Source organism: Artemia franciscana, chromosome 7 (genome assembly GCF_032884065.1).
Source record: "Artemia franciscana chromosome 7, ASM3288406v1, whole genome shotgun sequence".
In the NCBI taxonomy this organism is placed as follows: Eukaryota; Metazoa; Arthropoda; class Branchiopoda; order Anostraca; family Artemiidae; genus Artemia; species Artemia franciscana.
Genome location: NC_088869.1, coordinates 11,529,357 through 11,547,863, shown reverse-complemented (window position 1 = coordinate 11,547,863; position 18,507 = coordinate 11,529,357). Strand labels below are relative to the sequence as shown.

The 18,507-nt window shown below is 35.2% G+C and overlaps 1 protein-coding gene across 1 annotated transcript in view; it reads left to right on the top strand.

Annotated features, from left to right (window-relative positions):
• Window positions 1-16,559, top strand: part of LOC136028848 (carbonic anhydrase 2-like) — a gene marked incomplete in the record, with an annotated part of 41,523 nt that extends 24,964 nt beyond the window's left edge. Inside the window, 2 exon segments of the mRNA XM_065706781.1 lie at window positions 10,142-10,372; window positions 16,375-16,559. Of these exon segments, the coding sequence (XP_065562853.1) occupies window positions 10,142-10,372; window positions 16,375-16,545 (402 nt within the window).
• Between the last annotated feature and the right edge of the window lie 1,948 nt (window positions 16,560-18,507).

Sequence of the window (18,507 nt, the reverse complement as noted above, 5' to 3'; positions counted from 1 at the left end):
TCCTCGAATCAAAAACCTAAATTTACTCAGGAATCAGAGGTAGAAAGAAGTCTTCCTTTCATAGATGTCCTGGTTCACCAGATTGATACATGGTTCAAGTTTTGAGCATACACAAAATCTAAACATAGTCACCGTTACTTAAATTATTCCTCTAATTAATTTTCTACTGTGAAAAGAGGAGTAGTCACATCTCTCGATGATAGAGCATTGCAAGTATTTTCTCCTGGATTCCTGGATTCAGTTTCCTGGATTCAGAGCTTGACCTCCTTAGAGATATTTTATTTGGGAATGGTTATCCAATAAGTTTAATAAATTCTGAAATTGCAAAAAGTATTAAAAAATTATCACATAGTGGTAATTTCGAGCCAACCTGGCTGTGTGGTTTGCGTGCTGGCGTGGGAATTCTGTGTCCAGGGGCACGGGTTCAATCCCAGTTGTGACCAGTTATTTAGTTTGGGACGAGGGTCAGTGGCGTGACTTTGTAAGCTCAGCCAGAGTCGACCCAGCTCTAAATGGGTACCTGGAGAAATCTGGGGAAGGTAAGCAGGAAGGGTGTTTGAAAGCAAAGGATAGTTGCCCCCCCCACGGCACTTCCTGACTGATGGGCCATGAAACGGAGATCAGCACCGCCGGTTTAGACCTTAAGGGTCTAGTGCTGTCTTACTACTACTACTATCACATAGTGACATAGTAAACGCAAATCAAAGGGTAAATCCAGTTTATGTTGGTCTATCGTACGTTAAAAGGGTATTGGACCACGTTTCCAAAAATCTAAAGAAAAATAATATTTACACTTACTATAGACCCAGAAAAATTATCAGTTACTAAATTTACCAATGTAAAGACCTTATCCCAATTGGTTAAAACTCTGGTGTGTACAGAATTCCTTGCTCTTGTGGTCTTTGGTGCATCAGAAAATCTGATTAACGACTTATGGACAAATTAACTCAGCACTCTTTTTCATTTACAACACCCTTAAAAGCAGAAAAAAACCTGAAAGTTTCTCTGCCCTCTCACAACACATATTTAATCATCCATACTGTTTTCTTTAACAAAGCTAACTTAATTTTTCCATCACAAAAGTATTCTCCAGCACTAGAGAGAAGCACTTAAAATTTAGAAATACCAACATTTAGGTCTCGCTTTGAACAGGGATTCAGGTTACTTAAGAATACATGAGTAGTATTTCGGTTTTCTCAAAAGAGCAGCCGATGATTTAGTAATCTCTGAAATAAACGTTGAACCACTTCCCCAATCACATAATGAAATATACCGGCAACCCCTTAATTCTCAAAGAGAATCCGCAAGAAATGAAATGGTTAAATCAGAAATCAGGTGACTTGGCTCTCCCATTTATTTATTGCTCTTTCGTTTGTTTGAGGGAAATAATTTTTTTTTATTTCTCAGTTTTTCGTTAGTATCCAGCGATGCCAGTTCATATTTGTTTGGATTATGAGCAAACTGTCGATATTGGCGAAACACTAACTTCATTTTTGTTAGGTAGTTGATTTTAATTCTTATAATATTTCGTCGTTTATTGATTTTTATTTATCTTGAGTTTTTTGGCAGTTTTTTTCATTCGTTTTTAATTGGTTTTCTTGTACATTCTACGTTTGTTTATTAATTTTTGCTTTTTTCTTGATTATAACATTTTGATCTGGCTGAAGAAAAAAGACTGTTTTTCTCTCGAAAAATTCACTTTCTGGGTTTTCTTCAGTATTTTCATTTGGCCTTTAAAAACCTCATTTTTTATCGTTTTCTATCTTTATATTATGGCAGGCCAATATGGTTTAAGAAATTGTGATTGTCTTACCAAAGTTAGAGAAGAAAAATTCGGATTCTTTTTAGAGTTAGAGATATATGATATGGAAATTTACTAAGAATCAGTCAGACACAAACACAACTATCAAATTACAAGTGGTATACTAGACTCTGAAATAGGTGAAATAGGTTTTTGCTAAATTCTGAGAGAGTGATGAGTATCCACTTCTTATGTCTCTAATTCCAGAGAAATCTGATTCATCTCTCTCAGACTTTGGTGAAAACCAAATTTATCTGTTCAGACTTTAGTATATCACTTGTGAGCGTTTGCAGCGTCTGTACTTGTCTGAATCTTAATAATTTCCCGCTTCATATGTTTCTAACTCATATAAGAATCCGATTTATCTTTTCCAGAGTTCAGTATAAACCTAATTTATCTATTTCAGACTCTTGTATGCCACTTGTGACCTAGTAGTAGTGTCTGTGTCTGAATGAATCTTTATAATTTTTCACTTTATAGGTTTCTAACTTCAAAGAAATCTGATTCATCTCTCTTTGTCTTTTCTAAAAACCTAATTCATCTATTTCAGACTCTAGTATACCAAATGTCAGCTAATAGCAGAGTCTCTATCTGGCCAAATATTGATAGAATTTCACTCCATACGTCTCTAACTCCAAAAGGGGTCCGATTCACCACTCTCAAACTTTATAAAAAAAGCCTAATTCACCTATTTCAGACTCTAGTCTGAATACCACTTCAAATACCACTTCTAATGGACACTAATATCTTTACATTACTATCATTTTCCAAGCGATAAACGAGGGTCTGAAATAGATGATTTATGTTCTTACCACAGTCTGAGATAGATGAATCAGATTCTTTTCTGGAATTAGATACATATTAAGCGGGAATTTATCAAGATTGTTTCAGGAACAGAATCTAATAACAGCTTACAACTGGTATAATAAAGTCTGAAATAGGTGAATTTAGTATATACCAAAGTCGGAATGAGATGAATCAGTTTGCTTTTTAGAGTTTAAGACATATGAAGTAAGAATTTTTCAAGATTTAGTCAGATTCAGACAAAGCTACCAGCTCAAAAGTTGTATACTAGAGTCTTAGAAAAATTATGTTCTTACCAGTGTTTGACAGAGAGAAAAAATTGATTCTTTTTAGAGCTAGAGACATAGGGAGTGGAAATTTATCATGATTCAGTCAGACACAAACATTACTACCAGCTCAAATGTGGTATATTATAGTCTGAAATAAGTGACTTACGTTTTTATCGAAGTCTGAGAGAGATTGAAATCAATCGTATTCTTTATTGAGTTAGAGACATATGAAGTGGAAATTTATCAAGATTCCTTCAAACAAAAATATTACTATCAGCTTACCTTTGGTATGAGTCTGAAATCAGTGAATTGTGTTTAGACTGAATGGTGGTTTGAATAGGCGTATTCTTGGCTCAAAAACGTGGCATTTTCATTAAAAGGTCTTAGAAATAAACAATTGCAAGAACTGTGTCTCTTTTTTCTTGCCTATGCGTCTATTACAGCAGCAGAAGCGTAGTATTTTCGTAAGGACCGCTCAAAAATACCTCTTAATATGCTTAAAATTATCTTTAATATCAACCCATTCGCTGAAAATGGTTGCTAGGGTTCTAACCTTTCTCTAAATCATGGTTCTATTTGCTTGTATTTTATCCTTTATAAGCTTTTTTGACGTTTTTTCTGTTTGTTTATTTTTAAATTTCTTTTTCTGTGTTTTAATAATGTTTGTAAATTTGTTTTCAATTAATAATAGTTGCAAGTAAAAAAGCCTTAATTCTTTAGATTTCTTGTTTCAGGATTAAACTTCAATACGTAATCATTTATCTAATGAAATATCCAAGGCTAGTGCTGTGTTATATCTCATTGATTGAACAGCTAACTCAATCTGTGTAGATCACCTTAGAAAATTAATAACGCTCTAATAGGAAGGTGTGCATAATAGACCAAAAATCAATAGGATTGGGATATTTGTGGTCTCATGTGCAAAGGGTTGAGAAATTGCAAATCATTTAATCACTTAGTATATGGGACAGCAGGTTTGCCTTGCATACAATAGGTTATCAAGTAAAAAGTGCTCCTCGAATGAAAATATTATAAATAGTTTACTGATCCAGAAGGCTTAGGCAACGGTCTGGTCTTCGGGGGAAATCTTTGGTCTTATATTCAAGTCCTCATGCGGACAAACAATTTGTAGATTATAATGGTTCAGTGAGAAAAAAAACACCCTGAAAGAAAAAACTTCTTAAATTATTATGCAACATGCCATGTGTGTGTCCTCCTTGGTTACAGGCAGAGATTTCCTAGGGACCCTTAAAAAACAAGTCAAGTGTAAATGCATCATCTTTAATACTGGCTAACGTTCCCTATTACGTAAGAACTAAGAAAATCATGATCTAAAAGTCATAAAGAAAATGTCTTAAAAACCTATTCAAATGTCATGAAAAAAAAAGGTCTTAAATAAAAATGTCTTAATAAAACTTCCCCGTTTGGCTAGTGGACTCTAACACGTCCTATTACGTAAAAATAAAAACTATGATATAACTAATACACCCTATTCAATAAAAACCAAAGTAAACTCTCCTTATTAGTTAATTAGCACCTGTACCTTTAGAAAACAGTCCCTTTTACGTAAGTGTACTATACCGCTACAGGTGTACGTGTCAAATACAGGCGTGCGTAATAACATCTTGAGGGACTAGTAGCTCCTATTATACACTCTCAATGTACATATTTAAAAGAATTATGCCCCCACTAATACTTACATCCCCCTCAACTTTCTTTGAAATTTTCAACTCAATGTACTTAGGTGTTCCTGGGATTTTACAAATGTACAGTTTTCACTCCTTGGATGTCTTTTGATTTGGTTTAAAAGACATGCCCTGCAATTTTCAACTTGATTCCCTTAGCCGTTCATTAGAAACCACGCCCTTTTCAAATAGTTTTATGGTAGCCAACTGTAAGTAAAAAGCGACGTGGCACAATAGTAAAAGAAACTCCTAAATATGGACTTTAAGAGCGACTCCCAAGGGTGTTAAGAGCGACCCCCAAACGACGCACAAGGGTCGTTTGATTAGAACAATTTTCTTTTCTTTTTCTTTAATTACCGAAAATAAACTTATCTTTAATTATTAAAAGAATTTTATGTGATGAGTGAAATGTCAAGGAGGACGCAACACTACTATATGCATAATAATTTCTGTTCATTTCAAGTTTTAATGTTAGTCCTTACTTTCTAGTTGAAAAAATTAGTTTTTTCTATTTATCAACAACCTAGATAGGCATACTATCTTTACAACATCTTCCTCAACATTTCTTTACAGTTTGAATTGAATACCCTTAGCAGCTCCTAAGGTAGTACAAATACATTTTTTTGACATTTTCACTGCGCATACCGTATTTTGATTTATTTTAACGTCCCTTTTAGCCCGCCTTAAAAGTTCTAACTTAATACCCTTAGCTGTTTTGGAGACCAAAGATCAAACATGATCAAAGAACAAAGATCAACCCACTTGCCATTAACAAAACCTATTGGAGGACACTGGGGAAGTTGCAAAATTCATAGAGCTTGCGCCAGGAGCTGTGGGGCTCATACTATTCCCATAAAATGCCCCTATTGATTTTTGTAAGCCAAAAGACTATCTCAAATTTTTATTGGATGTGTTTGAGAGTTGAGAAGACGGTTAACTTGAAAAAGCGTTGAATAAGGCCTGGGCGCCTTCCAATTATTTTTAGCTCAGAGAAGGGGCACAATGACTTTCAATCTTCGATTGAATGAGACTTACGGCAACTCCTTCCATACAAAGTGATATAGCTAAAAGAAACAGATACAATAATAGTAATAATACATTTTTTAGTATAATAAATTGAGTTGAACACAAATAAGGAACCATAGTGTCCTTTTTATTTTTTTGTACAGAGGGAACAAATAAATTGCTATTTTTTTTCTTTTGTCTTTATCAAAGAGTGTGCAGTCTTCATAAAAGAGCATAAAAAAAATTATTCTGGCCTGTCTCCCAAAAGACTCTTTGACTAGTATCGTGTAACAAGGAGACCCAGACATGAAATCTGTAAGAGCTGGGTTTTTTTGTGAGGGTTGTATGTTATTTTTTTGTTTTTGTTTTTTTTGGTAGAATACTTTGTAATATTTCTCTTCACGTGTATCAAGCACGGAATGAAAAGATTCCATCGATAATGCTCCCGTGTCTATACAAGAAAATAATCTTATACCTGTCATTTTCCTGTTCTTATCTAAACTATAGCGAAATAATTATTACTTCATTACCCTCAGAACATATCTATTAGTTAGCATTTCAGAGTCAATTCCAGTTCAAATGACTCCCAGCCCAAAGCTTCGAAAGGTCCGAGGCTAAACAAAAAGTTTGTATTTTTTTTTATTATTTTTTACTTCTTTATCATAAATACCGAGTTCGAAATGTCAATGCTTATGAAATTTTAATGCCACTTTAATCAAATTGAAATAGCCTTAACTTAAACAATAGGTTTTTTGGATTTTATTGGTTATTAAATAAAAAAAAACTAATTTTTTTAGCTGAAAGTAAGGAGCGACATTAAAACTTAAAACGAACAGAAATTACTCCGTATATAAATTGGGTTGTCTCCTCCGCAATCCCTCGCTCTTTACGCTAAAGCTTTTAATTGTTTTAAAAAGTAGAATTGTGGCAAAGAGTCAAACTTTAGCGTAAAGAGCGAGGGATTGCGGAGGAGACAACCCAATTTATATACGGAGTAATTTCTGTTCGTTTTAAGTTTTAATGTCGCTCCTTACTTTCAGCTAAAAAAATTAGTTTTTTTTTATTTAATTTCTGAACGTTTTTGAATTAATGCATGTTTGGTTTTGGCTCTCCCCACATAAATTATTAAAATGAAATTTGTATATTAGTTCTTTTTTTGGATAAATGGCCTTCTCTTAGTTTTGATCAGACGATTTTGAGAAATAAGGGGTGGAGAAGGAGGCCTAGCTGCCCTCCAATTTTTCGGTTGCTTAAAAAGGCAACTAGAACTTTTAATTTTTAACGAAAGTTTTTATTAGTAAAAAATATACGTAACTTATAAATTAGTAACTTACGTAACAAACTTTCATAATCTTATATTTTTATTATGTGTACAAGGGGGTTTGTATCCTCGTTAATACCTCGTTTTTTACACTAAATCTTATGTTTTGTCCCAATTCTTTAAAAATGACCCCTGAATCAGAAAGGCCGTAGAATAAATAGTTGAAATTACTAAAAATACTTTAGCATAAAGAGCGAGGTATTTATCTCCTCCTAAATACCTCGCTCTTTATGCTAAAGTATTTTTAGAACCCCCCATATGCGTAATAATCTCTGTTCGTTTTAAGTTTCAATTACTCCTACCTTTCATTTGGAAAAACGTTTTCATGTTTATTTTTCATTGTTTTCTTATATTAATGCTAGAAAATCATGCGCCCTTTTCCTTGAATTTTTCTTCCCCCATGACAGATTCCTCCAAGGAAAGATCCTCCAACATAGCCCCCTCCCCTCAGCCCCACCCCCCAAACAAAATAAATCCCCCTGAAAACGTCTGTACACTTCCCAATAACTATTACTATATGTAAACACTGGTCAAAGTTTGTAACTTGCAGCCCCTCCCCCAGGGATTGTAGGGGAGTAAATCATCCCCAAATGCATAGTTATTGTGGTTTTCGACTATGCTGAACAAAATGGCTATCTCAAAATTTTGATCCGTTGACGTTGGGAAAAAATGAGCTTGGGAGGGGGCCTAGATGCCCTCCAATTTTTTTGGTCACTTAAAAAGGGCACTAGAACTTCTCATTTCAGTTAGAATGAGCCCTCTTGCGACATTCTAGGACCACTTGGTCGATACGATGACCCCTGGGAAAAAGAAAAAAAAACAAACAAATAAACACGCACCCGTGATTTGTCTTCTGGCAAAAAATACGAAATTCCACATTTTTGTAGATAGGAGCTTGAAACTTCTACAGTAGGGTTCTCTGATACGCTGAATCTGATGGTGTGATTTTTGTTAAGATTCTATGACTTTTAGGGGGTGTTTCCCCCTATTTTCTTAAATAGGGCAAATTTTCTCAGGCTCGTAACTTTTGATGGGTAAGACTAAACTTGATGAAAATTATATATTTAAAATCAGCATTAAAATTCAATTCCTTTGATGTAGCTATTGATATCAGAATTCAATTTTTTAGAGTTTTGGTTACTATTGAGCCGGGTCACTCCTTACTACAGTTCGTTACCACGAACTGTTTGATTACATTATTTTTGTGCTTTTCCTCTTCAATACTTGGCTCGTACTGCTAATTTTTAGGAAATTAAAAAAAGTCTGCTGACTTTTTGCATAGTTTAGGGATGTCTTGGCCCTAAAATTGATTTTTAAAGTGTATGAGGGAGATAATTGTTTAAGGATCTCTTTAAAACCACTGGGTTTTCGCAAGAACTAAATGTTTTTGTGCTATAAGTTCTTCCTAACGAAGGATAGGCGTTGGTATGCCCACCGCCATATGTACACGCCTGTGAATAGCTGGAATTTAACAGGAGAATATGTAGCCATAACGATGCTTATGAACTACATTAACCAAAGAAAGAGAATATATACTAGCACTAAGAAGGTTAACTTTAGGATCCAAATGTATGTCCGGCACCAAGGGCTGACCATATAATCTATGGCGTTCACTGCTTAAATCCGATCATATTCAATTTTATACACGAAAAAATTTCAGAGCTAGAATTCTAACAGCTTTTTTCGACATACTGAAGCTACAAATATTATTGATACATAATCAGGATGGGGATGAGATCTGTCCCTGCCCCTTGAGTCAAGCACTTGCTCGTATTGCACCAACCACCTTCATGTCTAAATCTAATTGTGCTTTAAGGTTATGTGCAAAGAAATATTATTTTGTTTATGAATGCAAACGTATCGAAACGGCTGCTAGAACTATGGATTTTAAGTCTTACGGCTCTGTGGCTAGTTGTTTAAATTTTAGCTAATCAGAGCAAATTCTGAATTTCTGGTGCTAACATTTTTTTTTATCTCCTGGCCCCATCTTTACCCTATTCATACCCGAAAACTGCAATTTTTTTCTATTGGCAGTCTAAAAATTACGCAATTTTAGGGCAGTAGATATTTGCTATTTTGAACCGTGGTAATGTATAAACTAAACTAATTACTCCAGTGTTGCCGAATCTTTCAAGTTTATTTTCTGCTGATAGGTCACCTACATTTTTTTTTTTATTTTGTGCCCGCTGTTAATAAAAACAACATACTTGAATACGCTATGGTAGTCTCTTTTATTAAAAATAGAAGGGATTATATTTTCTTAGTTTTTAAAGATAAATATATGGTTGTATTCATTTCAGCTCAGTTCACATTTATTTACAACCAAACAAGACATTGAACTAAACTGTCAGTTCCTGCCCCTAGAAAGCTACAAAAAGTACTTGTAGCTAGGCAGGTGCATTTAAATAAATCTCTAACTACTAATTAACTAAATCCAAAAAAAAAGAAAAAGAAAAAAAACACCCAAAAAAATATGACCAATTTGTCATCGTCACATAATTACAATAATAATAACGAGAAAAAAACTATGAGCCTTGACTTAACGAATAAATTTTTCACCTTACTTTTAAACAACCCCGGGTACTCAGCGGACCGGAGACTCTCTGGATTGGAGTTCCACACACTAGCCCCCTAATAATCTAAAAAGAAAGCCGATTTGGCATCACTTTGGCATCGATTTGGCAGCGATATGTGACGATGAAATCACTATGATGACACGTTTCATAGTGATGAGACGACCTATTGTCACTAAAGTAATTAGTGAAACCTCAGGACTTATATAATCCTAGCATTGATAGGGCCAAACTTCAACCTGGTATTCCTGTAACTGGCCTTCATTAAGCACTAGCAGCTTGTTGAAACAATTTGCAATACTATGCACATTTTTAATATACCTACAAATAAGACACGGAACTTTATTTTGAAGTAATTAAAACGTTTAAAATTCACATTACCACTTTCTTGCCCGTAACATATGGTCATTCGAAAAAAATATGTGAATCAAAGCCTGATATAAAAGCAATAAGACAATAAAAAGGAATAAAAAAGCAATAATTTGAAATGAAAGTTTTCATTTAAAAAATTAGCTATTATTTTCGCTGTCCTTGGTACCCTAAGAAATTTCTTATAATCTGAATCATCTTTATAAAAACCCATTGCCTTTTCAGTGATATATCTAAATCATGGTGGCCTATATTACAGTGGCCACCTTTTCAATGATTTGCCAGGACTCAGTTATTAAATTCAATTTTTTCAGGAATCAGAAAGTGACAACCCAAATCTTTTTCCCATCATAGACATGCTCCACGAAGTAACAATTGCTGAAACAAATACCTCTCGAAACGATTCAGAATTCCGGTTGAAAAATATTCTGCCTTCTGACCTTGGACAGTTTTATAGATACCATGGATCTCTAACTACTCCAGATTGCAATGAAGCAGTATACTGGACCGTATTTACAACCCCGATCACAGCATCTAATAAACAAGTAAGTCAATAAAATTTCCACATTGGATACCAAATTTCACTTTTAGCGTAAAAAATACTGGTAGTGTTTCTGAGGTTTTTCACTTTTCGTTTTTCCGTTATGAGGTTTGTTTTTAATAAATTGTGCTGTTGTAATTATCACATTATATTCAAAAGGGAGATTGCAGACCAAATTTTAATCTTACCATTCCTTTGCTCATTTATTCCTTTTGTTTATTCCTTCTCTTGTTCATTTATTCTTTCTAACAGACTTAAATATTTACTCAAAATTTGTTTACATGTTATGCTACACAGGGGTTCAATATTGAGTACGGCATTCTATTAGGGCTCAATTAAATAATACAGCTGTCCTGCACTGGGTTTCGATAGCTATTGAGCTTCGTCTTGAGAAGCACGAAGATGCAAGAGAATACAATAGGCTGGGGTTCACTACTCACTAGGTTGTAGCTTTCTATCACTTTATGATGCAACCATGACACTGATTTCTCCAAAGATATAACAGAACGAAAAGATATGCTACTATAGGATAGTAAAGTATAGGGGTCGGGGCAAGCTCCTCACCCTTCCTTATTTATACCCGAAGTAAAGTTGTTTGAAGCGGGCAAACAGGTTATTTATTAATGTTGCTTTATTACCTTGTTGAATGCTGTTGTTCTTGTTGGATGTTTGGAGGCCGTTTAGCTGTTCAGCCATTGTAATGCTTCTATTTATTTTTTGGAACTTAGCACCGTAATTTAGATGATTTGAAATAGACCTATAAAAACTAAAATAAATTTGTAGATTCGGTGAATATTGCGTTTGAGTGGAAAATTCATGTAAGTCAAATGCAGAATTGCTGACATGTAGCTTACGCCATCAATGTAAGTGACATAAAAGCCATATGAATACTGGTTTAAAAGCAGAAAAGTAGGATATGCTCACTGCTATGCCTAGAGTTAATTAACTATATTAAAAAAGCTAATTACATTCAAGACAAATTAAGAAAACTTGACGAAGAAAAGTTTTCTCAAATAGTAACAGCAAACAGATATATTTACGATCACTGTATTTCAGTAGCAACTTGTCTTAAAGTGGCCCTTGTCCCCGGGCCAAAAACAAAATTTTCATTTACTTATGAACATCATACTAGTTTGATTCTCTGTTCTATCTTTGGTAGGAATAATAGCTCTCCCACAGTGTAGGCTGGTGTTTGATTATGGTATTACTCCTAACACTGACAAATCACCGCAGCAACAAGCCACTTGAGGTCAACACAGACACGTACGCTCGTTCTCGATCCTAATAAATTTTAAATTTCCCTCAATATACCCTCCCATGAAGTTCCAATTTCCTTGAGTTCTTTCTTTACGACTTCCTCCCAAATTAACCATGGACAAACAGCTTTCTTTTTAGCCCTAGACAGTGGGCCTAAAAATGCAATTTTTGACAATCTGGCATCCTTCATCTACAAAATTAACCTTAGCCATTTCAAAATTTCTCTCATTATAGCCCTAGAAAACGGGATCAAATCACACTTTTCGTACAGCTTATTATTTGAAATACGGTCAGTCAGCCGGGTATCTGAAGCAATCCGTTGGTAATTTCTCTGGAAAAGATCTAGCAAATCTGTGTCTATTTTTCAGAGCACCCTTGTTCAGGAGCATGGTTCACCGCTGTCATCACTGTAGCTTCCAAAATTCCGATGTTAGTTCGCATACTTATTTTCCTATACTTCCATACTTTTTTCGACTGTGAAAAAACACCTCGAGCCTTGGCTATTCTTCTTTTAACATCTTCACAGCTCCCAACGTCTTTACTAATATTGATACCAATGTAAGTGAATCTGTCCATTTAATCAATATTGTAGTAGTACAGTGTCACCTTTTCATCTTCACATAGTCCTAGCCTTATTCACTTAGTCTTTTTGACACACGTACTCGTATTTCTCACTTATCTCTGGGGATGCGCCACCATAGTTTTGTGTAATCTTCAAACACCCCACGGGGAATCTTTTGTGGGTCCCTCAACCTATTGCATCCATCCAGAAAGGAGGTTAGGGGGTCTGTGGTAGGTTTTTACCCCACTTGACCACTTACTTAACAAAAAAAGAAACAACAGAAAAATGTCTGGGTCAAATATTTTGAAAAAGGGCTGTTGGAGAGCCTGACTGGCTAACACTCAATAGGGAGAATATAGTTGCACTACTTCCATCATTTACCTATACCAATGCTTAAGGTCTTGCAATATTTGTTGAAGTAAATTTGGCGTTTTTGCTGTTCCAAAATTATTTCTTGCCAAGAATTTGAATATTTTTACCCTCCTTTGCCATTCCCTTTCATTCCTTCTTTCTGTTAATCGAGGGTTGTTTTCCCTTTGATGATTTTTGGAATCGACAACGTCAAGATCGTTTAGCTTCTATTATAGATCGTTTTAGTGCTTTGATTACAAAATGCAACAAGAGTTTCGCCCAATCTGAGGATTTGAAAATCGACGAAATAATCGTTTCCCTTCATGGGCCAATTTGTGTTTAGAATGTACATCCCTTGAAGCCATCCTAGTAAGGACTGAATATACAGCGTTTGACTAATGCCCATAACTACAACTCATCTACTGCCTTCACATATTGTGGCAAAACCAATGAGATGGTTTTAACTGAGTCGATATCCATTCCTAGCCGCACCGCTTTGACTATGGATGTGCCGGTCTTGAACACAAACAGAAACATAACCGCAGAAAATTGGTACCCATCGATTGAGTTGGCTGATGAGCTGAACAAACAGAATACTACCTACGTCGGAACTTTCAGCAAGAACTAGCGTGAGCTCCCAGCAGTGTTTCTTCAGCACTGGGATCTTGACCCTGGTTCCTCAAATTTTGGATTTGCTAAGAAGAAGACTATTGTATCGTATGTGCATAAGAATAGCAGAGCAGTAGCTTTGATCTCTTCAATGCAAAATACAAACACGATGGATACAAACTAAAGCGAGCCGGAGATACACGAGTTTTACAATGGAAATAAATCTAGCATTGACAGTTCACATCAAAATGTACCAGCTACACTACTAGCCGTCACTGTCAGCGCTGGCCACTTGCAATCTTCCTTGCAATGCTTGCTATTGCAGGCACAAGCACATGAGTACTTGTCAACACAACCTAAAGCCAATAAAAGGTGATGCTGTGCCGACAAATTCTCACACAATTGGGACTATCCCTTACGAAGCCTCTTTTGGTGGCTAGAGTATCCATCAACTCACTTCCTTGAGAACTTTAAAAGCTAGCGTCCAATAGAAGTGAGTCTGCAGGTGGTTCAGACGCTGAATTCCTAATTCTGGCCGAAAAATCAGGACTGCAGTCTCTGTCCTCGTTCAGCTGACGGAAAAACGACTAGGGTCTGCAGTATCCACCAAAAGAGGGGCCACATGGACCACCTCAGCAAAGTTTGTCCGGAATGTATTTAGGTGATTCATTTTATGCTGAAAATATTGTATTTGATTGCATTTGCCAAAAGTAAAATTAAAAGTATCTGTCTGAAAAAAAGTTTTTATTTTCAAGCGTTTTTATTTATGGGGTAAATATGCACCCCACCCGACCAGTTATGTAATAAAAAAAGCACCCAACCAGTCAAGGGTAACATTAATTCTTTAACCTATTCTAACACCGTGAACTGGAAAAACTCTAAAAGAAAGCTAATTTTCCTCATAATTTCATCTAGGATGCTTAAATCATCAGCATAAGCAAAATCCAGGAAACTTTTCTTCCACATAAGATTTTGTCTTCTGCCATTGCCTTTCTTGAGATCCTTCGCTCTAAAAAAATATCATATTACTGAGTAATTTGACACCTAAAGACACCAGGCTAATTCCTGTATAATTACCATACTCAATCCTATTAGCTTTCTTACACAGTGGTTTAATTAAAGTTTTCCTAAATTGATAGGTACTTCTCCTCCTTCAAAAACATTATCTATAATCTTCAGTACCTTATCTTCAGTCATTCATCTATTCCTGGCACCTTATTACATTTAAATTTTTTTGCATATTCACTAGTTCTTCCTCACAAAACAAATCCTACTTCACATCCAATGTATCATAAAAATTTTTCATTTTCATTTAAATCTTTTCTTAAATTCTGTCCCAGTTTAGCCAATTCTTAAAATGCTCTGCCCATCTCCCTTTAACTATATCCTTATGACTAACTGTAGCCCTATTCCCATCTTTAACTGGGAAAAGTCTGGGTTGACTACTCCCTCTCATTTTACGGACGTGTCATTTTACTATTACACAGTTTAGCGCAACTTGCAGGTCCTTAGCAATTTTATCTATGGCCTCCGTTTCAAACCCACTTGTTTCATGGTTTAATACTTTCTCACCTTTCTAAAAGCCATTTTTTTGCCATTAATCAAAACTTTTACACTCATATTGGTTACTAACGTTACTATTCGTTGCGTTGCCAACTTTTTTCCGTAAGACACCATCAGTAACTAAAACCATTAGCACAAGTTATTTTGCTAAAATTATTTCATTCATTTTCTACATTTTCAATTTTCGTTTTGTTTAAATCCTTAAAATTATTTTGGCCTCAGGAAAAGCAATGGCTCCGATTACCAGTGCAGGACAGGGACCAACACATCTTCTCAATTGTACATCCAAGCACTGAAGCCTTCTTTGAACCAGAGAGAAAAAAGTCCCTGGGACCTCCAGTATGAACGAGGCTTTTTGCAATCGTAGTCCCGTCTTGATCAAGACGTGGCTCTTAGCTCTTGGCGATGCCCTTCTATCAACAAGAGTCTTAATCCTGCATAGACAATCTCATTTCTGAATCTTTATATTCACTCTTCTAAATATTGTGATATTACAGGGAGTTTATTATACCTCTTAAGTAATTGAAATATGTTCGTTCGTTGCGTTAATTTTAATTAAGAAACTGATTTCTTATGTGTCAGAACAGGTAAGTTATATTTATAGTAATTATAAATACAGTTTTTTCAGAAAAATCTTGAGAGTCAAGAAAACCATAAACAAAAAAGTGTCGATTTCTCATATTTTGTGTGGCTGAAAAAAATCATTTTGCCTTAATATGACCAAACTGCTACTGAGTCAAATGTATTTTGTTTTTGTCCAATTTTTGTCGAGATAAGTAAGTATCCTTATGTAGGCCCTTTATGTAGGCTATCTTGAGCGTGTAGTGGTGTAAATTGGGGGGCAGAGGGGGTCTTGATCCTCCTTGAAACTGAAAACAACAAAACTGTCCAACACTAGACATAGAAAAATAAATTTTAACCCCATCACCTTCATTATATTTCTGTAAATTCACACCACTGTCACCATGAATTTAATTCACAATTCACCAATTGACACTGTCACCTGGTGACAGTTCACCAATGAACTGTCACCATGAATTTAATTCACAATTCACCAATTGACACTGTCACCTGGTGACAGTTCACCAATGAACTGTCACCATGAATTTAATTCACAATTCACCAATTGACACTGTCACCTGGTGACAGTTCACCAATGAACTGTCACCATGAACTAAACGAGTGGAATATTAAAAAATTTTAAGAGAATTAGAATCCTGAATTTTTGTATATTGAGGTGTATTTGTTTTTGACCAGAACAACTGAGGTGAATAGGCATTTCACCTTTTAATGAAAATTACAGCTTAAACATCAAGGCCAGTTGTATAACTCAAAAAAAGGAAGAGCCTGGAAGCTATTTATATAAATTAGACATTTTCTTAAGTGGCTTATAATCTTAAAGCTTACTGCATAGGCGATGCCTTACTAATATTTTTAAGGTTTTACACTCTCTCTCTCTCTCTGTCACTTCCCATTTCTCTCTTTCCTCATTTTTCTCTCTTTCAATTCCTCTTTCAAACTGCCAAATTAATGCTGACTTAATCTTAAAATAATTAAAATTTTATTTTGCTGCTTTAAAATCTTTCAAGAATCAAGAGTTTCACATAATCAATAGTTTTCAGTAATTTCACTCACCCCCTAATGTTTTATTTGTATTCTTACAGCTTTCGAAATTTCACGAGCTTCAAAAACTTGATGGCACACCGTTGATCAACAATTTTCGGCCGATTCAGCCTGTTGCTTCAAGAAAAGTGTACTTCCGGTCAGTTGCATCTGTTCCAGCTTCAACTTTGTTTGGAATTGCTTTGTGCTCGCTGCTGTCTCTAAATAAATAATTATTTTTTATTAATTTTTACTGGTGGAACGCAAAATTTTGAAAGTCCAGATTAAATGTAAAATAGTGGAGAAATTTGACCCACGATAGTTGAAATTTGATGCAGTAGCCTTTAATTATTTGAACGGTAACAAGTCATAGCGCAATGGATGCTTACTAGTCTAAGCATCAGTTCGCGACCTTCATTTGCCGAAAAAAGTAAATGACAAGTTGATTCAATTTTTTGACATGCTTATCTGATAAACTTGAAGTTTTCATTCTTAGGGGCTACTCATGTTGTAATCACGAGGTTAGATCCGAATCATATATAATGGGGGATTTCAATGCTTATACCGGCCTGGAGGCTGAGATCCCAGATGTGTTGATTCCAGATTTAGGTGATTTTGTCCCAATTTGTTGTAGAATACCACGAAGCAACAAGGATGAAAAAAGAAAAATAAATGTATGGGGAAGAAAGCTCCTGGCGTTTTGTGGGGAACATGGTCTGATGATTGCGAATGGTAGGTTTGGGAAGGATAAGGGTAGGGGCGAGTTCACTTGCCTTTCGGGTCCAACTCCAAGTGTTGTAGATTATGTGCTAATTAATACGCAACTTGTACCTGAATCAATAAATATGGGAGTATAAGATTTAGTTGGATCTGATCATAGAGCTATTATGCTTGAGGTGAAGATTGGGCAGTTTGCGAAACACGGTTCACGACTAAGAAATTTCTATAATGCAGATTATAGAAAAATAGGTTTAGGAAAACGAATTAGAAATGATTTAACAGATAAAGATATTGAGGCATTTAGAAGGGAGCTATTGGACTCGCATGTAAAAAATAATTTGAAAGCGTTAGAAGACAATGAAAAAGATGCACATAGTGTAATTATGCTGTTAAATGAAATAATGGGCAGTTGTGCAGAATCATGTGGCCTAACTAAAAAATTAAAAAAGAATGAGGGATATTTTGACTTGGATTGCAAGTTAATGAAAGAAGAAGCAAAATATTTATTAAATCGTTTGAATGAATTTGATAGCGCGGAAGATCAAAGTCTAAAATTGGCTAATTATAAAGATAAAAGAAGAGAATATAAAAGTTTAATAAAAAGAAAAAAAAGAGTACGAGCATAAGAAGAAACTGGATATCGCTGATGATTTTAGAAATAAAGATTTTAAAAAGTTTTGGGGCTATATAAAGAATGATAGTGGAAGGAGAAATGTTAATACCCAGGCTGTTCCGGAAGCTGATTCATGGCCTGATTACCTAAATAATTTAGAAGGTGTTTGTGCAGATCTTCAGGAGGTAGCGCATACCCCAGAGATGGTTATTTATCCCATGAGAGAACATGATTACGATTTAGTGGGTGATGTGAATGGCCAAGAGATTAAGTCAATATTTAAGAAGTTAAAAGGTGGTACTGCTGCGGGTGTTGATGGTATACCAATATTGTTATTTAAGAATTTTCTTTCCATTTTGATACCGATAATTGTTCTTCTTTGTAATAAGGTGTTAAGGTCAGGGCAATGGCCAAGCGCTTGGAAGACATCATTGTTTATACCACTTTTTAAGAGAGGAAACCCGAAGGCTCATGAAAATTATCGTTTAATAGCACTTGTCCCTGCTTTAAGTAAGGTTTTGGAGAAAATATTAGATACCAGGCTTTCCAATTGGTTAAATACAAATAATTTAATACATGAGGAACAAGGAGGTTTCAGGACAGGGTATGGGACGACAGATAGTGTGTTTATTTTAAAGGCATTAATAGATAAATATGGAAAGGGTAAAACTTGTCTTTATGTGGGATTTCTGGATCTCCATAAGGCTTTTGATAGTGTCGACAGAGAGTTATTGAAGGATGCCATGCTAAATATTGGCCTTCCCCATTCATTTGTTAGATTGATAGTGAGCATGTATACTTGTGTGAGTGGAATCATTCAAGTTGGTAATAGGTTTTCGAAGCTTTTTGATATTAAGCGGGG